We start from the raw sequence: 24,633 nt of genomic DNA, 5'->3' as shown, positions 1-24,633 counted from the left end.
ATCTTGACAACAAAGTCTTAACAGAGGAGAGCCAGGAAGGAAACGGCAGCTCTCATATCAGATCTGAGCCACTTTACTTTGTCTTTTTCTCTTTATTCAATTAAATAAAGTTGTAAATATCACTCCTGGAAGATGGAAGCTTTTGAGAGCTCTGAAGAATGCACTTGTTTGTTCTTAGAAGAAGTAAATCTGAAAAACTGCATTTCTGTGATCTTATCCCGGCTCTCCTCTGTTGAGTTTCATACGGAATGAGTTTGGATCGGTTGCTTTTGAAAGGGGATGTTGTTTGGGGCAGGTTTCTGGTGACGGGATAAGGGCAGGGGTGTGTTTTAAAGAGAAGCATTATCTGACAAATCCACCGTCTGTCCTGCCCTGTTTCTGTGTCCCTCTATATCCTGCTGACGTTGTGTCTGTGTGCAGGGGGTGAGTTGGGAAGGTTGCTACAGAGATGGGGCGGGGGGGGGGAGAATATAGGACCATGGGTGGAGTAAAGTTAAAATTGAAGTGAACAGATGAGAGCAGAGCGAGGTGACTGACTGGCATCATGAGAGCCCCGCTCCTTCTCCGGTGAAATGAAAGAATCTGCGCCAAAAGTATTTCCATCATGCCTAAAAGCTGCTGTCGTGTATTGCACGTCAGACAACGGAACATATCCAAAATAGATTTTCTTTACTTTAACTTCAGTCAGTCAATACCCGTACGTCCGAAAGGAATGCAGACATTTAAAAAGGAAAAATAATGTGACATAATGACGGGGAAAAAGTGACTAATATCAAACAGTGGTGGCACCTACATAATCAAAGCTACTTCTAGATGTTAGGAGATGACACCTCCTGCCATTGAGTCGGATCATTAGAGCAGACTGGGCTCTGGTTTCAGACAGAGGGTGAAAAGAGGTGCTGCAGCACAGGCAGTATGAGAACAAGAAAGAGCTTTTTGAACAATAAAGAATGGAGACATGTCACAGTAGTAGAGGCACAAAAAAAAACTAATATGGAACTCTAAATTAGCATAATAGGGCCCTTTAATAAAATGGATTGTATTTTATTAATTTGTGTCTCTCTCTGCTTTGCAAAGAACTTGTATTTACTGCCAGTGAAATGACAGCAGATATTTTCACCCAAAAAGGGGCGAGGCCATGAAGTACCTCGATTGGTCGCTCTCATATACACGCTAATAAAGATTGACTCGTATTATTTGAAACAATAGAGGTGTATTTAAGTGTCAGATATAGTGATAAGTATTGTATGCTGTCATTGTACAGTTAGGGGTGTTTTGCTCTGTGTTGTTGACTAACGTCCTCATCGGTGCACAATATTAACCCCGCACTCCAGCATTCTGGGATGAAAGCTGCTCTGGTGCTTTGCTGTTTAGGACAGGTCAATGGGGAAGTGCATATGTGTGATTGCTCCCTGTGTGAAAGCTTGCATTGTGTGTTGGCATGGGGAAACGGAACCTTTTCTGTGTGTACCTTTTTAAATGTTGCACCTTACTTCTGCCACTGGAGCTACCGCTTGTGTCCACCCCGCTATACGTTTGTCTGTGTGCTTTTTCTCCCCGTTCCCCCCTACTTCCCCACCCTTACACTTGCAGTTTCAGCCGTTTGTTCAGCTCGTCGGGCCCAGCGGCCAAGAGGCCGGCGTCCGAGTCCCCAGTGAACGTCAAGTACAACGCACCCACCTCCCAGATTCAGCCGTCAGTGAAGAAGAGGAGCACCACCTTGCAGCAGCTCCCCAGTGACAAGAGCAAAGCCTTTGATTTCCTCAATGAGGAGTAAGTCGCTCACAGGAAATGAGATGAAAACATGATGGGATGCTGTTACCTGTGTATGCTGAGGCACTAGTGACTCAAGACCCTTTTTTCATCACTCATACAGATATGATTTACCCAGAGAAATTAAAACTGAAATTGCTTGTAGTTCTTTCAACTAAACCACCATCAAGCCAAAATGAATGCAAGATTTTGCAGCTGGAGTTTTATTAGCTCCGATTTCCCTAATATTGCCCACACTAAGAAATGGATTGCTTAAATTGGCTCCATTAACAATCAAAACTATATCAATACTATATTGGATGTACCAAGTCCTTCCTAACACTTATGCTTCAGCAGTTTAGTGTGGGGATTTGTCCTGATCCTGAAAGTTGGGTGAATTGGTTGAGTGATTCCCCTGTAAAAAACGTGCTAAACATAGTGACCTCAATGTAAGTCCTTCATAATATGCTACAAAATGTTTTAATCCAATTGTTCTACTTGTCCCTGTTTCTTTAAATTGTGAAAGCATTGGTGGAAGAAGTATTCAGAGGATTCATTTAAGTAAAAGTACCAATACAGTAATGTTAAAATAGTATAGTATAAAAGTAAAAGTAGGAAAGCCATGTGTGTCAGTGAGCCGTTTCCCTGTCCGCAGAGTGGCAGCGGACAACGTGGTGTCCCGGCGGGAGCAGAAGCGGGCTCAGTACCAGCAGGTGAAGGCTCACGTCCAGAAGGAGGACGGCAGAGTGCAGGCCTACGGCTGGAGTCTGCCCAAGAAGTACAAAGTAAGGAGAACTACAGAATGTCTGGTCCTCTTCAGGTCATAGTAGAACTGCTGTGATGTGAGCTACAACAGAACAAAAACTATAACCAGTGGCGAGCCGTCAGGGCCCTCTAGGCCCTCTGTGAGGGCCTAAGATATTCTAAGAAATAATATTTGAAAACATTAAAAAATATATATTATTTTTTTATATATGTTTTTGTTGTTATATTTTTCATTAGTTTTACCAAAATAACTTGATTTAATTGTATGTAAAATAATATTTCCAAATAAATAAATCCTTCGAATCTGCCTGTTCAGTTTCTGTTGGAATGTGAAGGGTTAAATGCCGTCTCTGCGAGTTATGTGAAGACGGGAGAGCTTGTTGGTCCCTCTCTACATTCACAGAGGGCCCGCTATAGTAACTCAATGAGAGAGTAATGTCAAATGGCAGTACAATTGACCAATCATATCTTCCCTCTAAATGGGCTGGCTTTCTTTTCGCGGACTTTATGACAAGTTCCGCCTGCTGTGAGGTCTATGCAAGTGGTGCAGTGACGCATCCTAAAACCCGGAAGTAAGCTGCGCTCGGATTCCCTCGACAGAAAGCAGTGGGATTGGAAATAAGGTCTGTGGAAAACGAACCTCTCCTTACCAGCACCTTACCGTGGTAGAGAGGTTTGTGTGCCCTGATGAACCTGGGGGCTGTGTTGTCTGGAACCTTGTGTTCCTGGTAGGGTCTCCCATGGCAAATTGGTCTCAGGCAAGGGGCCAGACTAAGATTGGTTCAAAAGACCTCATGAAAGAAAAACCAAGAAGTGAGGATACCCGGCCCGGAGGAAGCCTGGGGTCCCTTTCTGGAGCCAGGCCCAGAAGGAGGACTCGTCGGCGAGCGTCTGGTGGCCGGGCTTGCCACGGAGCCCGGCTGGGCCCACCCCGAAAAGGCAACGTGGGCAACACCTCCGCTTCTCCGTCCCGCGGGCCCACCACCTACGGGAAACAACGATGGGGTCCGGTGCGCTGCCAGAAGGGTGGCAGTGAAAGCGGAGGGTTTCGACGGACCAGACCTGGGCGACAGAAGCTGGCTTTGGGGACGTGGAACGTCACCTCTCTGGGGGGGAAGGAGCCGGAGCTTGTGCGGGAGGTGGAGTGTTACCAGTTGGATCTGGTTGGGCTCACCTCTACGCACAGCGTCGGCTCTGGAACCTTACTTCTGGATAGGGGTTGGGCTCTATTCTTCTCCGGAGTTGCTCAAGGTGTGAGGCGCCGGGCGGGTGTGGGGATACTCACAAGTCCCCGGTTAGGTGCTTCGTTGTTGGAGTTTACCCCAGTGGACGAGAGGGTCGCCTCCCTACGCCTGCGGGTTATGGGGGGGGAAAGCTCTGACTGTTGTGTGTGCTTATGCACCCAACAGCAGTTCAGAGTATACAGCCTTCTTGGAGACCCTGGAAAGAGTCCTGTATGGGGCTCCTGAAGGGGACTCCTTAGTCTTGCTGGGAGACTTCAACGCACATGTGGGCAATGATGGAGACACTTGGAGGGGCGTGATTGGGAGGAACGGCCCCCCTGATCTGAACCGGAGTGGTGGTTTGTTACTGGACTTCTGTGCTAGTCATGGATTGGCCATAACAAACACCATGTTCGAACATAAGGATGCTCATAAGTGTACGTGGTACCAGAGCACCCTAGGCAGAAGGTCCATGATCGATTTCGTTATCGTTTCATCGGACCTGAGGCCGTATGTTTTGGACACTCGGGTAAAGAGAGGTGGGGAGTTGTCAACTGATCACCATCTGGTGGTGAGTTGGGTCGAGTGGCGGGGGAAGCCTCTGGATAGACCTGGTAAGCCCAAACGTGTAGTTCGGGTGAACTGGGAACGTCTGGAGGAGGCCCAAGTTCAGGAGGCCCAAGTTCAGGAGGCCTTCAACTCGCACCTCCGGCGGAGCTTTTCGGGCATTCCTGTGGAGGTTGGGGACATTGAACCAGAGTGGTCGGTGTTCAAAGCCTCTATTGCCGAAGCCGCGGCGGGGAGCTGTGGTCTCAAGGTCCTAGGTGCCTTAAGGGGCGGTAACCCTCGAACCTCCTGGTGGACACCGGTGGTCAGGGAAGCCGTCCGACTGAAGAAGGAGGCCTTCAGGGATTTGTTATCCCGGGGGACTCCCGAGGCAGTTGCAAGGTACCGACAGGCCCGAAGGGCAGCAGCCTCATCCGTGGCCGAGGCAAAGCAGCGGGTGTGGGAGAAGTTCGGAGAAGACATGGAGAAGGACTTTCGGGCGGCACCAAAGTTGTTCTGGAAAACTGTCCGACACCTCAGGAGGGGGAAGCAGGGAACCATCCAAGCTGTGTACAGTAAGGATGGGACGTTGTTGACCTCAACTGATGGAGTGTTAGGGCATTGGAAGGAACACTTTGAGGAACTCCTGAACCCGACAACTCCGCCCTCTATGTTAGAGGCAGAGCTGGAGTATGACGGGGGATCAACACCAATCTCCCGGGGGTAGGTCACTGAGGTCGTCAAACAACTCCACAGTGGCAAAGCCCCGGGGGTGGATGAGATCCGCCCGGAAATGCTGAAGGCTCTGGGTGTTGAGGGACTGTCATGGTTGACACGTCTCATCAACGTTGCGTGGAAGTCGGAAACAGTACCGAAGGAGTGGCAGACCGGGGTGGTGGTTCCCCTTTTTAAAAAGGGGGATCAGAGGGTGTGTGCCAATTACAGAGGCATCACACTACTCAGCCTCCCCGGGAAAGTGTACTCTAAGGTACTCGAAAGGAGGGTCAGGCCGATTGTCGAACCTCAGATTGAGGAGGAACAATGCGGATTCCGTCCAGGTCGTGGATCGACAGATCAGCTTTTTACTCTCACAAGGATCCTGGAGGGGGCCTGGGAGTACGCTTATCCGGTCTACATGTGTTTTGTAGACTTGGAGAAGGCGTATGACCGAGTTCCCAGGGAGTTACTGTGGGAGGTGCTGCGGGAGTATGGGGTGAGGGGGTCTCTACTCAGGGCCATCCAATCTCTGTACTCCCAAAGCGAGAGCTGTGTCCGGGTCCTCGGCAGTAAGTCGGACCCATTTCCGGTGAGGGTTGGTCTCCGCCAGGGCTGCGCTTTGTCACCAATCCTGTTTGTAATATACATGGATCGGATTTCGAGGCGTAGTCGTGGGGGGGGGGTCTGCAGGTCGGTGGACTAAGGATTGCACCACTGCTTTTTGCAGATGATGTGGTTCTGATGGCTTCATCGGTCTGCGACCTTCAGCACTCACTGGATCGGTTCGCAACCGAGTGTGAAGCGGCTGGGATGAGGATCAGCACCTCCAAATCTGAGGCCATGGTTCTCAGCAGGAAACCGATGGACTGTCCACTCCAAGTAGGGAATGAGTCCTTACCCCAAGTGAAGGAGTTCAAGTATCTCGGGGTCTTGTTCTCGAGTGAGGGAACAATAGAGCGTGAGATGGGCCGGAGAATCGGAGCAGCGGGAGCGGTACTGCAGTCGCTTTACCGCACCGTTGTGACGAAAAGGGAGCTGAGCCAGAAAGGCAAAGCTCTCTGTCTACCGGGCCATTTTCGTTCCTACCCTCACCTATGGTCATGAAGGATGGGTCATGACCGAAAGAACGAGATTGCGGATACAAGCGGCCGAGATGGGTTTTCTCCGCCGGGTGGATGGTGTCTCCCTTAGGGATAAGGTGAGAAGTTCGGTCATCAGGGAGGGACTCGGAGTTGAGCCGCTCGGAGTTGAGCCGCTCCTCCTTCGCGTCGAAAGGAGCCAGTTGAGGTGGTTCGGGCACCTAGTTAGGATGCCACCTGGGCGCCTCCCTAGGGAGGTGTTCCAGGCACGTCCAGCTGGGAAGAGACCAAGGGGTAGACCTAGGACCAGGTGGAGGGATTATATCTCTTCGCTGGCCTGGGAGCGCCTTGGGACCCCCCAGTCAGAGCTGGTTGATGTCGCCAGGGAAAAGAAAGTTTGGGGCTCTCTGCTGGAACTGCTACCCCCGCGACCCGACCACGGATAAGCGGGAGAAGATGGATGGATGGATGGAAAACGAACCTGTTAGATAAATGCACGTTTTGTTCAGCCGGATAATATCCACATGTCTACCCTACTTTTATTATTTTCGAATCATAAATCGAATCGATAGATTTATGATGGATAGATTTATAATTAGCATAAGTTCGTTCATGATGGCTCACTTCAGTGATAGTGATGACATCGTTGCAAAATTATTAACAGAGTCATTTTCAAGATTGAGTTACAATGATAAACTGGAGTGGCAAAGGATCAGCTGCATTGCCCGCAAGTGTTTCATCCAAAAGGACAGGAGGATGGACTTTGTGTTTCAGTGATTTATCATCAAAGGTAGGCCCAAGTCATTTTCAATGTGGGCCGCCGTGCCGACTTAATTCATTTGTAATTGTTACTTGGCTGTGGGTGCCCTGTCATGATAGGTGTTTATATAAATGGTGTTGTTCTGTGTGGTAGAGGGTCGCTGTCTTTGATGCGTTTTGCACCCCGGGTCGCTGTTTTGATATTCCGCTGTGACTGTAATATCTCTTCTTTTTTTTCGAGTGAAGGGGGGTCAGAGGGCCTAGGTATACAAGTCACGGCTCGCCACTGACTATAACGCATGTTTGTCTTTCTCCAGGCGAACGGTGGTCAGGTCGAGAGTAAGATGAAGAATCTCCCTGTTCCTGTCTTCCTCAGACCAGTGGATGAGAAAGATGCTTCTATGAAGGTATGTCCTTCAGCTTCTTAATGTAATATAACTGCATCAACCTTTTTTTTTGTTTGATCCGCATTATTAAAGGGACAGTTCAGCTCAAATTCAGAAATGCATATTTTTCTTACCCCTTGTGCTTTAAATTGATCTAGATAATTGTGGGTGTGTCTTCAAAACTCGGGAACTCAAACCATACGTTGTAACATTTGAAAACATCAGTTATTTCAACTTTACAACAGTAATGTCTTTATTCAGAACCAATATCCTCATCACTCAATAGAGTGATGAGGATATTGGTCCACTGACCTTGTTGAAGGCAGTTTAATACAGAAACTGTTTTCTCTCACGGCACAGAAGTAAGCTTGCACCGACTAAAGGACGAGGTGTTCATGCTGTATGTATTCAATGTTGGCATCCTCCTCGCATGAGCTGAAAAGATTAGTTCAGGAGAGTTTACGTGAATGCTGCTCACAGAAAGTCTTTGGATTATCTTGAGTAAAAGCGTCATGGTTCTGAAAAGAGACATTGTTGTAGAGTTTTTCAATTTGTATGTGTATAAGTGCGGTCTAGTTCCATCATATGGGAGAGAAGGCAGCTGTCTCCGATGTGTTATTGAGGGAACTATCCCTTCTTAGACAGGAAAAATATTGTTAATCATAATGTTGATATGCTGTGACTGAAACCGCTGAAAGCCCGTTATTCGCCAGATACTGCTGAAAGCCATTCTTGTAACTGCATTACCAGCAATTATTATTATTTATTTTTTTCATAGCTGTGACTCAAACTTAATATCTGAAAGCTCTCAAAAGATATGCAATACAGTGAACCTGTGTGATAACGATGCATGTGTCATGGTATTCACTGTATCTATGTGTCCGTGCTCCAGCTGTGGTGTGCTGCCGGTGTGAACCTCTCCGGAGGTAAAACCAGAGACGGAGGCTCCATCGTAGGAGCCAGCGTGTTCTACAGCGACGTGCCTGGACCAGAGAGCCCTAAAAGGAGGATTGGGTCTCAGAGCAGCCTGGATAAACTGGACCAAGAACTCATGGTAAAACACACAGACACAGATTTCAGTGACGATGACAATCATGTAAAGCATGGGTGTCCAAACTACGGTCCGGGAGCCAAATGCAGCCCGCAGCCCATTTGAAACAGCCCTCAGCTAATTCAAAGTATAATGGAGTTTGGCCCACAAATGAAACTTGTGCTGGTCATATATTGTACTTAAATATATATGTACAAATATATTACACAGTATGCATGTTTTAATAAGCCCACTTTTTTTTACAAAAACAAAACTCCTGGAGAGCTGTGATGTAGGCTTTTGTGTTTCTTAAAGTATTTTTCAAGTATCAAGAATAATTTACCTACATTTGATGGATTTTGCTAATTTATAACTTAACTGATAAGGCAATATACCTCACCTCTAGTGAGCGGTCCGGCCCTTTTGTATATGTTTCTGTATGTGGCCCTCGGTGACAAAAGTTTGGTTACCCCTGATGTAAAGGATTACAAATAATCACACTTTTTGCTTTGTTCTGCAGGATCAGCAGAAGGAGTTGCGGCAGCACGATGAGATGTCGTCGCTGGTCTGGATCTGTACCAGCACGGAGTCCACCACCAAAGTCGTTGTCATTGACGCCAACCAGGCCGGAAACATCCTGGAGAGCTTCTTCGTGTGTGACTCCCACGTCCTCTGCATCGCCAGCGTTCCAGGTCAGCGGGTGGATTAATGTGCATCTGATTAATGAAGAAAAGGATAAACTGTGTGCAAATGATACACAAATAAACTGCACCAAATACAAGGATGCCCATCTTTAAACCATTATTATGTGTGTATCTTTATTAAGGTGCAAGAGAGACAGACTACCCAGCCGGTGAGGAAGTAGTTCCAAACTCTGAGACAGAACCAGTGGCAAACGTCTGCTCACAATCAACAGAGAGCAGCTCAACTGGGGGAGAAGACGTGCTCGGAGGCATCACTGTGGTGGGCTGTGAGGTGGAGGGGGCAACAGCTGTTCCTCAGAGAGCAGGCAGTCCAGGAGAGGACGGAGAGACCGGTCAGAGACATTTACTCTTACATCCCTTTCCTGCCTCACATTAGCATGCACATCTCGGTGATCAGAGCCAGTTTTTAACGAGCTTCGGAGATGTACTTTTAAAATAATAATAAGGAAAGAAACAACATTTTAAAGAAGAAAAAACATTTCCACTCCTTACCTCATCATAGTTAATTTATTGTGTTGGAATATCTGAAATTTTATTATTTTTTATGTACTTCATAAATTAAACTGTCAAATATTTTACAACAATATGTATGTATATTATATTTATTGTACTATCTACAAAATCGACACATTTAAACATACATATTAATTAAATAATAACCCGCAATTAACATGAATGCAGCTTGTTTTTCCAAGATATTGTGCTGAGAAAATGCATTTCCTGCTGAAAATGCGTGTGAATGCTGTAAACTGTGAACGTTTGTTGCTGAAAATGCAGAAAAATCTGAATATGTTATTAGCTGAATGGTAGCTGCTTTTAGCTACAAAAACCAAGTACAGTAAGTGTGTCTGATGGAAACTTCATACTGACTTCAACATGTTCCACATTTTATACATTATTGGTGACGTAAGTTTGTAGTTAAAATATTCTGCTGCTTTTCAAAGCGTTTTTACTTTCTTTTCTCTTTTTAATACAAATTAATTCACTACTACTTACATTTTATATGTAACTCCTTCAGCCTACTTTCAGCTACAGAAACCATTCAACTATTACATTATTCAGCTATTTCAGGACATAGAGGCTATACATGTTGTTGTTTTTTGCTGAGCTTAGCGGAGAAATGCAGAAAAGTGAAAGATTTGAATCAAAATTGTTACAGCTCAAATGCATTGCAATGACTTTGTTGAAAACTTGAAAGTGAAATGTTAAATTGGAAGAGTATGAAAAATAGTGAAGAAGCTTAATATTAAAAAAAAATGTTTAGAAAAGTTATAAACAACAACATGTATAGCATTTTTTTGCTTAATTTTTATTTATTCTTTCAACGTAGGAGAGTTTTCCTACGTTTTTCATGAACAATGTTGTCCGAGGAGTGTAGGGTTTGGGAGTTATGTCAGGTTTAAAAAAAAATGTGGGCGAATTTCAAGCTCTCTTCCACTCTGTTTTGAGATCAAAGCACTCTAGACTTAACGAGCTGCTCAATACACACTAATGTTAAAATCTGAAGAAAGCCTCTCTACCAAGCTCCAAACTAAGTTCAATATCTCAAAGTGTAGAAGATGTGAACAATCTGAAGAACAAGTGTTATAGCTGAATGTCTTGTGATCATTTTAAAGTTGGAATGAAGTCTCTAGCTGAAAGTATGTGGAAGGAGTAGAATTTGGCGCAAGGTGTAGGTAATCGAGGATTTGAAGGTTCCTCCCATTGACTTCCATGTTAAAAAAGAGTTTAAAAAGCTGAATATTTCAAAAAGTATTAAATATTTTTAAAAAGTTGAAAGTTTCCCATCATGTGCTGAAAAGGGTGAATATTTTTGAATGGTTTCTGTAGTTGAAAGTATGGTGAAGTTATTGAGAGCCAAACTATTTGGTGAAATGAGAAGAAGAAGATGCGAGAATAAAGAAAAGAAGAACTATAGTGGAATGCTGTAAACAGCACTTGCACTAATTAACGTAGTTCTGAGAGGCTGTAAAGCATCCAAAGTTGAATTAATTAGCCCGGACGATTGTAAAGTCCTCACTGTTTCATTTTCTACCTCTCTGGTGTAGTAATAAGGCGACAATGACACCATAAATATTACTCCGATATTTGATTCCGTCATCTTTACTGAGAGATGCTCCTCTCTACAGAATCCAGAGCAGCAGAGGAAGCCACCGAGGCGACGGAGGCCAGTGCAGGACCTGCGGACCAGACAGCCAGCCTGCGGGGGGGGGCGTACACAGAACACGTGTTCACCGACCCTCTGGGAGTCCAGCACACAGCAGAGGCTCCAGCCAACTACACTCAGAGGTAATGTAGAGGTACACTCAGATGTACACAATGTTACCATTCAGTCTGTCAAATTACATTTAGCTGTCGCTTTTATCCAAAGCGACTTACAATAAGTGCGTTCGACCAACAAGATACAAACTTGAAGAAAACAGAATCATATAAGTACATCAGGTTTCATAGAGCCAAGCATTTCAAGTGCTACTCAACTGGCTTTGGATAAGCCAGTCCTTTATTAGTATATAAGTGCTTTGTTAATAGTTCTATCGCTCGAAGTGGAGTCGAAAGAGATGAGTTTTCAGTCTGCGCCGGAAGGTGTGTAAGCTTTCTGCTGTCCTGATGTCAGTGGGGAGCTCATTCCACCATCTTGGAGCCAGGATAGCAAACCCACGTGTTTTTGCTGATGGGAACTTGGGTCCCCTTCGCAGCGATGGTGCAGCGAGTCGTTTGGCTGATGCAGAGCGGAGTGCACGTGCTGGGGTGTACGGTTTAACCATGTCCTGGATGTAGGAAGGGCCAGATCCATTCGCAGCATGGTACGCAAGTACCATTGTCTTGAAGTGGATTCTAGCAGTTACCGGAAGTCAAATAAAACCATTTTATCAGTATAACCTTAAGGCGAGACACGGCAGGCAACAACATCGTTTTTCAAGTAGCCTACTGGTCAATTTTGAGATGTTGTGCTATTTTGATTCTATAGCATGTTTTCTTTCAGGCTTTTGGAAGGAAAAAGTACAAAATACACATTTAAGTATTTATTTTACTATGGTTTGTCTATTTGCGTCTGTAGATTTCTCCTAAATTCACCAAAAGTTAGCATTCTAACGTAACATAAAGCACTGCGACCGCTGTGTGCACCATGTCAACAGAGGTATCGTTGGAAAGCTGTGTCTCTCCTGCACAATCTCATCGGATCCAAATATGGTAATTTTCTTTTTATCAGCAACCAATCGTGAAAGCACAAAGGGGTTAAACCAAGAAACGAAATCTCATTGGCTGGTGTCAATTTCTGACAACGTGATTCGTTCAGATGCGTCACATGCTGAGCTAAAACACTTCCTGGTTAGCTTTCCGCTTGAAATTGAAATCTCAAAATGGCAAAAGAACGGCGAAAAAAACGTTCACAGAGAAGACGACAACAATTGTCACTTGCACGAAGCAAGGTTATACAAAAAACAAATGACCCCGAACATGAAATACCTTCACGGAGTGCGTCGAGGCGCAAGCTGTCATCCAAAGAACAGGAGGGTTTAGCTAGCGCCTCACTGCAATCTCTAAAGGTCGTTTTCTCAAAATGAGTTTTTTCTCCTACTCCGAGTTCGAAATTTCAACTTCAGTAGCACGTAGAGACACCAAACCTTCCAGTTATATTCCTATCAATATTATGAAGGCTTTTATAGAAGGGTTTGTTCATATATCATTCATAGCCTGAATTATACAACATTGTATACCTAAAAACATGGCAAATTGATATTTTAGGGCTGTTGACAGTATGTTCTGATTTATGGAGTGATAAAAAGAGATATCCAATATCCCTTCTGTAAAAGCCTTAGATACTAATGACTACAAAATGAAACAAGAATTTTGAACCTGGCTTTCAGATTTCGATTCCTGAAATGTGTTCAAATATGTGCACATTTAATGAGATAATGGATAATTTGCATATTTAAACATGCTATTTCAGAAAACTTGTAATACAAAAAACAATTGCCTTTATTGTAAGTAATTAACTGGAGACATTTCTAGCTGATACCTTTAAGTAAAACAAATTACCCTATTCACCTGGGGTGTCTCGCCTTACACAAACGTACTAAGCAACAACATACAATTTAAAAACACTATATAACTATAACATACTATGTAATAGAAGCAGATATACATCCAGTGCCACTAATAAACTGATGCCCTTTGTATTGATTGTGTCGAGTGGGGGACTGACGTTTTTTTTGTCTGGCTGTATTATAAACTACAAAAAGCTTCGTTTTGTAGTTTTTGGAATATTACAGAAAATAAAATCTGTGGCAAATACACTTTTATTATACTTACACTTTTTGTTCAGCAGGATAACCTCCACATATTACCACTGCCTATAATTGTTAAAGCATACGTGCAATTGCAAGAAATACAAAGCTAACATTAGGCTATAAACACATCAATATTGCATAACACATATTTAAAGAAACATTGACTTTGAGAGTGCTAATTCTAACTCATTCCCAAATGTAAAGACTCATTCCTGCATCACTCTATAGGAGAATTACTCACATGCACCTAAATGTTAAAAATAATGCAATCACAACCTCTCTAACTCTCAATGCTGTCTGCGATGATCAGGGAGAGTGATCTGCTGAAGGACGGCGTCAGTTCAAACCCCAACGCGGAGGAGCAGGACCTGATGAGGGAGGAGGCTCAGAAGATGAGCAGCGTTCTGCCCACTATGTGGCTTGGGGCTCAGAACGGATGGTGAGTGTTACGGTTCAGCTGCCCATCACAATTATTCATTTTATACGTCCTCGGGGTGTAACGGTGCACAGAAGTCACGGTTCGGTTCATACCTCGGTTTGGTACAACAAGGAAAAGCAAAAAAGGCTGTTATTTATTTGTAATAGTAGTGCAAGTTTTGGTATGAAAATAAGGAACTCTAACATTTGGAATCATTAACTGTATTACACAGTTAAAAACAAACCACAAACAGTACCACACACACACACACACACTCAGATGGCCATATTATTTATATTGGCTGATGTCAAACAAAAAGGTTAAATAAGCTGTACAACTGAATGTCTTGAACATATTAAAATAAATAACAAGAAAATAAAATCTGTACCTTTTAGGAGCAATGTGTAATTAACTTGTGAGTGTGTGTGTGAGGCCATTATGCCTAAATAAAGCTTTACTCTAAGTTTTTCTTCAGAAAGATGAGTTAGTCTACGTTGTCAGCAGTGAGGGCAGATCTGTTGGCGGTAACTATGTCACCTGCCGTCGAGGAAACCCTCTCGCTGGGGACTGAGACTGACTCGGAGGTGATTGAGCATGTTTGACGTGTTACCACTAGCATACCGCACCGCTGTCGAACAACGCCGACACACCGTCCTCGTCCGATCCACAACTCGCACCGCATCATTGTTGTAGTCCACAGGGAACCCGAAATGTTCCCACACAGCTGATTTAAAAGAAGCAGGTGGGTCTTCTAGCTCCTGTGTGTTGTGTGAACTCGCCGTAGCAACTAACTTTTCTTCTTCATGTATTGTGTTCGTTTTGTTGTGTTTTGTTCTTGTTCTTCATTTGTTATTTACGGGCGGCTGGCTTTTAGGCGCAATACCGCCCCCTGGAGTATATATAGTGTAATACTGCCCTGAGTGACAGACTTTTTTCCCACTCGTAAAAAAAGGCGTATTCGCCGTGTGACTGCATGTGCCGAACCGTGACGTCCGAACCGTGACGGCACGGGACGAATACGGATACCGTTACACCCCTAATACGTCCATAACTCCAGAAATCTGAAGAAAGCCTTTGTGATTGTAGTGTTTACGTCCACTCCTCTGTGGCTCAGTGGAAGAAGTGTCTCCATTCTATAAAGCTGAAGGACTCTGTGCTCGGCATAGTGTGAGTACATTGAAATGAAAGATACACACATATGACATTTCACTCTCATGTAGCAACTGTTTACAAATAGTGAGCGGTTTCTTCTCTCTCTCAGGCATGTGAAAGGGCGTGTCCTGGTGGGTCTCTCTGATGGCACCTTAGCCATTTTCCACAGAGGCGTAGGTAAGGGAAAAGGGAACACGCACTACTTTGCAATAAACACGTAATATCAACTCTATAAATATAACCATGGCGTCCATGGTGTGTGGCAGATGGGCAGTGGGATCTGACCAACTACCATCTGCTGGACCTGGGGAGGCCCCACCACTCCATCCGCTGCATGACTGTAGTGCACGACAAGGTGTGGTGCGGCTACAGGAACAAGATCCATGTCGTGCAGCCCCAGGCCATGAAGATAGAGGTACAAGTACACCTGTCCCTCACTCGTTTATTCCTAGATTATTTTGGTCAGTTGTTTCCGCTTTTGTGTTCACGAGTTAAACGGGAAGACATTTTTTGAAGGACAATCTTTCAAATGTTCTTGAAAGCTTCATCATCTGTGTAACGGAAGGGAACAAATATATTGAGAGTAAAATATGAGAAAATAAAGATTTGGCAGGATAACTGATGGTGCACTTCGGCCTCTTGTGGCTGAAATGTGTATTACAACAACAATGACCTCGACAAATAAGTGACAATCTTGACATAAAAAAATACCTGACAAAGTTTTGTTTTTTCCCAACCTGGTTCACAGTTTCAAGCAGTTTAAAACATGTCATTCAGGCAAAAGCTTTTATGTTTTGAAATAATAAACACAGGAGAAAAATGTTTTTACACCACATTTAGTTTTCTCCCTTTTAGGGCTTCGATTTGTACCACTACAAACTAAATATGATCCACAGCTTCTCTTTTCACACATCAATAGTGCCTTGTAATTTCCTTACTTTTGGCCTTGAGTCATGAAGTCCTTCGTTCAGTCTTCTTTTTGTGGATATTTTTTGTCCCTTTCAGAAATCGTTTGACGCCCACCCCCGTAAGGACAGCCAGGTGCGTCAGCTGGCCTGGGACGGGGACGGGATCTGGGTGTCCATCAGACTGGACTCCACCCTCAGGCTGTTCCACGCCCACACCTTCCAGCACCTGCAGGACGTGGACATCGAGCCCTACGTCAGCAAGATGCTGGGTCAGTGCACTCTTTAGAACACTTCCTCCATACAACACAAAGGACCTGTCAATCAGCTCAAATGTTGTGTTGTTGTTTTCTTTCTCAGGCACAGGGAAGCTAGGCTTCTCATTCGTGAGGATCACAGCTCTCATGGTGTCCTCTCATCGTTTGTGGATCGGAACTGGAAACGGAGTCATCATCTCCATCCCTCTGACTGACAGTGAGTTCAGGAATTAGAACCACATCTTATTTATTTATTTAGTTAAAAAATGAAGATGTATTTATACTCTGCTGCCTTTGCAGTGTGTGTGCAGTCCCTCATTAACCCTAACTCCACATCCGCTACACTTAATGTCTTGTTGTGGTTCTAGTATCAGCTAGTCTGGTTATTAACGGTATTTAATTCTAATACAATAGGATAACTGGCACTGCAGTTAATTAGGTGCATTAGGTAAAAGTAACATTTAACTTAATTAATAATGATCAAAATAATAATTATATTTATATATTGTATGTATCGATAACTGAGTATAACAAGTTGTTGAGTTTTCTGACATTAAAGGACCGTGTAGTAACTTTAACTTGATATCCGTAACACATTGAGTTTGGCTCTTAATGACCTTCCATTAGCAGGCAGCAAGGCGACCAGGGCAGCGGGGAGCCAGCCAGGCAGCGTGGTGTACAGCGACGACAGCGGAGACAAAGTGATGGCCGGGACCTTTGTTCCGTACTGCTCCATGGCTCAGGCCCAGCTCTGTTTCCATGGTCACAGAGACGCTGTCAAGTTCTTCACCGCGGTCCCAGGTAAACACTGCAGCCTCTTCACTTGTTCTGATCAAATGAGTCTGCTCTACGACTATTCAACCGACTCGTGTATTTATTCTGCATATTCCCATATGTGGTTTCATCAAGCATTCAGGGCCTACCAAAACTATCTTTTGTTGGGATATTCAATCTTTTCAGTAAAACAAAATACATTAGATAGATGGATAGGTACTTTATTGATCCCAAATTGGGAAATTATTTATTAATAGATATTACAAAAATAGCTACTTAATACTAGTAGGTGTGTTACATTCCACTCTCTACGACAGCTGCATCATTGTTTAACCCTAAAAAGTACAACACAAAATAATCTTGATCTTTGGCTTCAACTCGGGGGTCCTTCAATTTGAGGTAATCCGTCTGGAAAAACACTTTGGGGTTTAAGACTTTGTGGGAACCCTTGAAACTGTTTAATAGTCCGACTTGGTTTGTCATGCTATTGAATTGAGATGAACAACGAGAGAGTCGGTGAGCTGAGGTCTCTTTAACACAGCACACCGAGCAGAAGGTAAGCACCAGATACACACAATCTGGACTGAGTGGTGATATTTACAGTGTGTGTCTCCGTGCTCTCAGGTCATGCAGATCCATCTGCTTCCTGCGGGGGGGAGGCAGCGGGGGAGAAGACGGCAGATGCCGCGGCTCAGGAAGGAACCAAGTCCATGTTGGTGATGAGCGGGGGAGAGGGCTACATCGACTTCAGGATGGGTGAGTGTGCTACGTGTAGAGGATACAACCCCTGCTGTCATCACAGGAGATTTAGAGACCAATGTCCCGTCTCTCTGTTCGTCTTCAGGTGATGAGGATGTGGAGGGGGAGGAGGGGGAGCAGCCGCCCATGAAGCTGCACCCCTCCCAGGCCAAAGCCGAGCGCAGCCACCTCATCGTGTGGCAGATCCTAAACAACGAAGACTGACCCCTGAAGCCTGATTTGCCTTTTAACCCAAACGCGCTGCCATGGAGGCGTTCAGGGGGACGACCCCCCCCCCCTTCTGACACGAGTTTAATCAGCACTTTTTCTTCCTGAACAATACGAGTCAAACAAGCAGAGACTGCTCTGAGAGCTGCTCCGTGAACACATCCACACAAACTGCATGTTATTGTTATAACCATGATTTATTTTTCTTTTAATCTAATATTTTATAAACTTGAATCTGTAATAACGCCTCTCTGCCTCTTCTAATAGGATTTGAGGTAAAGCTGTATATTGTATTGGATACAGAACTTTTTGTTTTTTATTTGCTCCTCAAATTCAACCCTTTCCCCCCCGCCTTACATGTTCCGGTTCCCTCTCCTGTGTTCAGTCCGTGGGCTCATGCTGGACCCGCATGATGCTGAATCACTGGGTCAAACGTTACAATAATCACATGGAGAAAATCATTAGATTCTTCATGAATATTATCGTCATATTTTATGTTCATTTGAATCCTTTGAGAGCTTGGCTTCTGATTGTATGCAAGACGAGGTGGATTGATTGCCAGGTGTTTCTAGGTCAGGATCTGTTTGAGTCGGCAACACATGAGCTTTATGAATCCGTTTGAGCAGAACATGGCCGTGTGCTTACCTAATAGTCAAGATGTTACAGTGGTGGACCCATTTGAACCCAACATTACATTCCAGTCACGGAGCAAAGCCTCAGATATTCTGAAAAGTCAACCAGCAAAGTTTTGATACCGAGCGTTTCCCAGACTCTCGTCAGGCCATCATGTCATGTAGCAGCTGCAGGCTATATGGCCTACTATCTGAATGACTATCAGATGGAATGTGTTGCATCCTCCCTCAGGAGGAGTTGCAATAACCTTGGAGTTCCTCTGATTTAGCATAAGCTCAACATTTTATACATTCAATCATTTAGTTTATGACAAAATACATGTTTTTCATGCTATTTACTGTAACAATAATGATCCGCTAAACTACGACGGCTAACATTACCATTGTCAGAGTAGGCATGTTAGCATGCTGACGTTAGCATTTAGCTCAAAGCACCACTGTGCCTAAGCACAGCTTCACATAGCTGCTAGCATATCTTTACAGATTTGAAGGAAATGTTATTCTTAGCTCTGTGACTCGAGTGTAATGATGATATGTCAGAGGTACTAACTGGAGGCTCAGTAACTAACTGAGTGGTTGCCATGCTTACACATTTGTAGACTTCAGACTTGTATTTAACCCCGAATGACATGAGGATGCTGTCGGTCCTCTGCTCTGTTTAACAACCAGCTCCAGCTTGTAGACACTTTAATAATATTCCCTAGGCATCAAGAGTGGAAAGGACTCGGTAACCAAGCTTTTCAAGTGTGATAAAGTATTTATTTTTTCTTGAAAGAATGTTGCGCTTGCTACCAAAGGAAATTAAAGATGGATAGTTTGCTGAAACAGTCTAACATTGAGCAGTTTGAGTCTGCCTCCATGTAGATAACATTTTATAACAGGAATCCTGGTGAATAGATATATTTTTAGACTTTCATATGGGGAAATATTTTCAGGGTGTGAACAACGAGAATGTGCTGGATCTGATACAAGCAGCCACACTAAGGATTACATAACCCGCCTTCTAATCCTGATTTCCACATTTAGAGGTCAGAATTTAGATGTATTTAGTTTGTTGGCGCTGCTCTGCCCCCTTTTGTGCAACTATATGTTAATCTGACGATTTATCTCTCCTAATGATTTATGTTCTTCTAGACTGTCCTCTCTCTTGAGTACAGTGCACACAATGTTCACTTGGTTGTCATGAAACTGTATTTCTGGCCTGTGTGTGTGTGTGTGTGTGTGTGTGTGTGTGTGTGTGTGTGTGTGTGTGTGTGTGTGTGTGTGTGTGTGTGTGTGTGTGTGTGTGTGTGTGTGTGGTGTGTGTGTGTGTGTGTGTGTGTGTGTGTGTGTGTGTGTGTGTGTGTGTGTGTGTGTGTGTGTGTGTGTGTGTGTGTGTGTGTGTGTGTGTGTGTGTGTGTGTGTGTGTGTGTGTGTGTGTGTGTGTGTGTGTGTGTGTGTGTGTGTGTGTGTGTGTGCAGTTTAGCCATTTCAGTATTTATTTACAATGATTGAGCCTTTGCAATTCCGAATGTATCTTTGTACATTGAATATGAATATATATTATGATCTATGTATAAAACATTGTAATGGCTTGGATGCTGTTGAAATGAATTTGTTTCCTACGGGGTAACCCTACTCAGCTATGCACTATGTCTGTGAGGGGCTTTGCTTCAGGCCTGTTTTGTATGTTTTAAGTAAAAACCCTGCAGCCTGTCCACAGAAACATTCAGCTTTCAACTAATGCAGGAAATAAACTGGTCCACGAGCGAGAAGCTTCATCCCACCTCGGCCTGATGGATCAGGTCGGCCATCCCTCTCCTGCTAGTGTCGCTAACATGGAGGAGATCAATGTTAGCAGGACGCTCAATCTTCTACAGCATATCTAGCCTTATTTTTAACAGTCAATAAAAGCAATTTTTGTGGGCATGTTTTGTCAGCTTGTAATGTTTTTTTAAAGGGGCCTATTATGCTTGTGGGGCTTTCCTGTAGTGTTACATAGGACTTTGGGCATGTTTTCCTCTGCAAAGGCTAACATCCCAAAGTTCCCTCCAGAGAGAGTTTCTAGTCTTCTTAAGATTTGGAGCTAATGTTTGACTGCAGCACCATGGTAACCCATGCAAATAATTAAGCAATCTCTGAACAACCAAAAGCAAAACCATTCATAAAACTTAAGTCACCTATTGTGCAAAATCCACTTGTTCATCCCCTCTGTGTAAAGAGATTCTGAAAGTTTCAGGAAAAAAGGCCCCCATCTCTTTTTATCCTGATCCATTTATATACAAACCTGTCTGAAAATGAGCTGATCAGATTTTGGAGACTTTGTGATGTCACAATGTCTTTTGGGTTGTGCAACCATTAGCCAATAACCCCCCCCCACCTTCACACAGACTCCTCCTAGCAGCTCATTAGCGTTTAAAGCCACCGACACTGAAGCACTGAGGAAACTGAGGGATACTACAATGCATGATCTCTTTGGTATTTCAGCCAAACACTTCAGAGGGGGCACTTCAGGTACACTGGGGGTGTTTCTCAATGTCAAGGAAGGATGCTCTAGAGCCACTATTTCAAGGATGGTACGTCATCGAGTCCCGCCGAAGGACTGTTCCAATGTCCAGGCTCCTTGGAATTCTACCGAGCCCGGCGTACTTCGTAGCGAGACATTTCGAGGCTGCACATGTGTATCCTCCTCTGTCTTGAAATCCCCACAATGCTTTGCACACGGACCAACTTCCCAACATTTGCAATAGAGTCTGGCTGCAGACCGCAGCAAGGAGGCGGATCGTATAGGGGCGGATCGTAGAGAGAGGCGAAGTCACGCCCATCTACTTCCGGTCCATGGAAGCGAAAAATTATACATTGAATTCAATGGAGATAGAAAACGTATCTTTTGATCCCGTTTGAATTGTGCCACGAATGACACATATGATGTTCGTCAATCTTAAACAATCATTTCCATGTAAAAAAAGTCACAGTTTGTCGTAAAACTGTTGAGATATAAGACTATGAAAAATACGCAACTAGAAAGACTACAAATCCCATTCTGGGTCACGTAAGTGATGTCATAGGCGACAATGCTCCAAGACTGGTTGCGACTCGCAATTAAAGCAAAGAAGAAGAAGATCTCATAACTGATTTATTCCCTCTAATAAATATAAGAGATTGCTAAAAATAAATTCACTTTTACAAGATGCCTGTGTGCTTTGTACCAGGTTGGAATCACAAAAGTGATCATACCACTTGCTCGTTCTATCGCTTCCCGTCTGATGAAAGGACCAGGAGTCGTTGGATCATATGTGTAGTTCGTGGCACAATTCAAACGGGATCAAAAGATACATTTTCTCTCTCCATTGAATTCAATGTACATTTTTTGCTTCCGGCGTCCCATGGGCAGTAGATGTAGATGTCAGTAGATGTCAGTAGATGGGCGTGACTTCGCCTCTCTATACGATCCGCCCCTATACGATCCGCCTCCTTGCTGCGGTCTGCAGCCAGACCCATCTCAACATTTGTGCCGGAGACTTTAAGGCGGGGCCTCTCATATGACGCACACCTGCACACTTGCTAGCCTATTCCACTCCTCGTTTTCCGAATGCCTGGAAGGATTCTTGCCTCGCCTCTGAAGGAAATGACTCAGAAGACATGTCCTACCAAGGAAGCATCCTCGACATTGAGAAACACCCAATCTCTTTTCCATACATAGGTAAAAACAACTTTACTGACAAATGTCAGTAAAGTCAAGCCTTTAAAAATACTGTGGTATCTTACCTTGTGTTATTGTTACATGTTATTGCGTTTGTCCAGCAGGGGGCAAACTCACTCTTGGTATTAAAAGAGCCTGTTGTATACGTTTCCACGAGGAAGTCCCGGAAGCATGTTACCAAAGTAAACCAATTAAATCTACTCTTACGTTGTGGACATACAATTATTGATCACAAGATACAACATATTATTGGCGATGAGGATTAAGAAGAGGATTAAGACAAGGATCAAGACGGGATCAAAGAGGACATGCCGAACGGACTGGTTAGCACCTTACATGCAGGTTTGGGTCGTTAGCGGCAGCTAGCTCAAATTATTAGCAACGTCTGCGGGTGGAGGAGAGGATTCATTGACACACAATGGCAATGATTGGCACGCTGGCACCTTTTGATGCAAAACATCAGAAGTGGGAAGAATACTGTGAGGTATTGGAACAGTTTTTTGAGGCTAATGAAATTGATAATGGAGACAGACAAAGAGCCATATTAATAAGTGTTGTGGGATCATCAACATACAGCCTTATGAAAAACCTCCTCAGTCCGGATAAGCCCAAGGATAAGACTTACACACAACTTGTGGAGCTGCTAAAAAATCACTTTGACCCAAAGCCTAGTGAAATTGTGCAAAGGTACAAGTTTGACTCCCGCAACCGTGAGCCCAATGAGTCAGTAATGGAATACGTGGCTGAGCTGCGCCGGTTAGCGCAGGATTGCAACTATGGTAACACTTTGCAGCAGAGGTTGAGAGACAGGATCGTCTGTGGAATAAAGGAAGATCGGATTCAGAGACGACTATTATCAGAAGCGGATTTAACATTTGAAAAAGCATTGTCAATTGCTGTGGCGTCAGAGACTGCAAATAAAAATGCACAGGAGATACAAAACCAAGGGGCCACAGCTAAATGCTTCAAAATGGATAAAAAGCTACAGGAGGCTTATGCACACAGAGAACCTCAAAGAGTGTTACAGATGCAAGGGAACCAAGCATGAAGCAGCAGACTGTAAGTTTAAACAAGAGAAATGTCATGCATGTGGTAAAATAGGACACATTGCCAGAGCTTGTCGTAGTAGATCTACACAGAATGGAAACGGCAACAAAAATGCAGACCCAAAGAGAGAAAGGAGGCAAACCACATATCACCGTTCTCATAAAGTACAAGAGCAACAGAGCCAAAGTGATAGCTCAGAAGAAGATACATTCTTTCTGAATAAGATGAGGTTCAGATTGGGACGCATGAGTGAAGTGCACCTGAGACGAGTAGTTCATTCAATAATGAATGAACAGACATTCCAAAGACTATGGAAAGACACAAAAAGTCCATGTTTGAGACCAACCAAAATCCACATCGAGTCTTATACAGGTGACCCTGTTAATGTGGTCGGAGCTGCCATTGTTAGAGTGAAATACAAACATCAAAGGCGGTACCTGCCCCTCATTGTGGTTAAAGGGGACGGCCCCAGCCTGCTGGGAAGAGGCTGGCTGGAGGAAATACATCTGAGTTGGAAAGAAATCAAGCTCAGACACAAATCCCGGGTCCTGAAACACCTGAAGACAGAGGACAAATCGCTGCAGCAAGTACTGAGCAAACATGAACATGTCTTCAAAGAGGAGCTTGGCACACTGGAAGGTATGAAAGCTACCATTCATGTAAAGGCTGATTCAGTCCCTCGTTTCTTCCGTCCAAGGTCTGTCCCGTATGCCATGCGCACCAAAGTAGATGAAGAAATAGACAGATTGTTGAAAGGAGTCATCTCACCTGTTAAACATGCAGAATGGGCAGCACCAGTGGTTCCAATACTGAAGCCTGACAGTAAGGCTATGTGGAGAGTACAAGCTCACTGTAAATACAGTTTCCTCACTTGAACGATACCCCATACCCCGAATGGAAGATCTGTTTGCAGCACTGACAGGAGGAAAACAGTTCACAAAGTTGGACATGAGTCATGCATACCAGCAAATACTCATGGGTGATGAATCAAATAAATACTTAACAGTGAATATGCACAGAGGCTTATTCACATACAACAGACTGCCTTTTGGAGTAGCATCAGCCCCAGCTATATTTCAGAGGACAATGGAAGGTCTCCTGCGAGGCATTCCTTTCGTGGCAGTGTATTTAGATGACATCCTGGTGAGCGGTGTGGATGAGGAAGACCATCTGCAGAACCTCGAAACAGTGTTGGCAAAGCTGGAGGAGGCAGGATTGCATCTGAGAAGGAGCCAGTGCACTTTCCTGGAAGAGGAAGTGGGATATCTGGGACATCGAGTGGACGCACAGGGACTTCATCCTGTGGAAAAGAAAGTCAAAGCCATCATGGAGGCTCCCAACCCCACAAATGCTACTGAACTCAAGTCGTACTTAGGTTTGCTAAATTACTATAACACATTTCTGCCACTTAGCTACACTATTGGCACCACTGCATGAGCTCCTGTGACAAGATGTGCGATGGACATGGCAAAAGAAACAGGAAGAGGCTTTTAAAAAATCAAAGGCCCTGTTAAACTCAGCAGAAGTGTTGGTGCATTACTCTGCTG

The 24,633-nt window shown here is 44.2% G+C and overlaps 1 protein-coding gene across 5 annotated transcripts in view; it reads left to right on the top strand.

Moving 5' to 3' along the window:
- Positions 1 to 19,618, top strand: part of spag9b (sperm associated antigen 9b) — a 68,429-nt gene extending 48,811 nt beyond the window's left edge. For 3 of the 5 annotated variants that reach the window (XM_034108092.2, XM_071206808.1, XM_071206809.1), the window contains 16 exons: positions 1,594 to 1,773; positions 2,408 to 2,537; positions 7,159 to 7,248; positions 8,120 to 8,281; positions 8,778 to 8,949; positions 9,084 to 9,293; positions 11,091 to 11,250; positions 13,564 to 13,692; positions 14,758 to 14,838; positions 14,933 to 15,000; positions 15,090 to 15,238; positions 15,829 to 16,000; positions 16,089 to 16,202; positions 16,613 to 16,786; positions 17,384 to 17,515; positions 17,604 to 19,618. In XM_034108092.2, coding sequence (XP_033963983.1) covers positions 1,594 to 1,773; positions 2,408 to 2,537; positions 7,159 to 7,248; positions 8,120 to 8,281; positions 8,778 to 8,949; positions 9,084 to 9,293; positions 11,091 to 11,250; positions 13,564 to 13,692; positions 14,758 to 14,838; positions 14,933 to 15,000; positions 15,090 to 15,238; positions 15,829 to 16,000; positions 16,089 to 16,202; positions 16,613 to 16,786; positions 17,384 to 17,515; positions 17,604 to 17,722 — 2,242 coding nt within the window. In that variant the 3' untranslated portion in view covers positions 17,723 to 19,618. The remainder of the gene's footprint in view (positions 1 to 1,593; positions 1,774 to 2,407; positions 2,538 to 7,158; positions 7,249 to 8,119; positions 8,282 to 8,777; positions 8,950 to 9,083; positions 9,294 to 11,090; positions 11,251 to 13,563; positions 13,693 to 14,757; positions 14,839 to 14,932; positions 15,001 to 15,089; positions 15,239 to 15,828; positions 16,001 to 16,088; positions 16,203 to 16,612; positions 16,787 to 17,383; positions 17,516 to 17,603) is intronic. The other 2 variants (XM_034108097.2, XM_071206807.1) reach the window with 2 other exon arrangements.
- Positions 19,619 to 24,633: the final 5,015 nt, after the last annotated feature.

This window comes from Pseudochaenichthys georgianus, chromosome 19 (assembly GCF_902827115.2).
Source record: "Pseudochaenichthys georgianus chromosome 19, fPseGeo1.2, whole genome shotgun sequence".
NCBI lineage: Eukaryota > Metazoa > Chordata > Actinopteri > Perciformes > Channichthyidae > Pseudochaenichthys > Pseudochaenichthys georgianus.
Note: the sequence above shows the minus strand (reverse complement) of the source record. Positions and strands in the feature narration are given on the sequence as shown.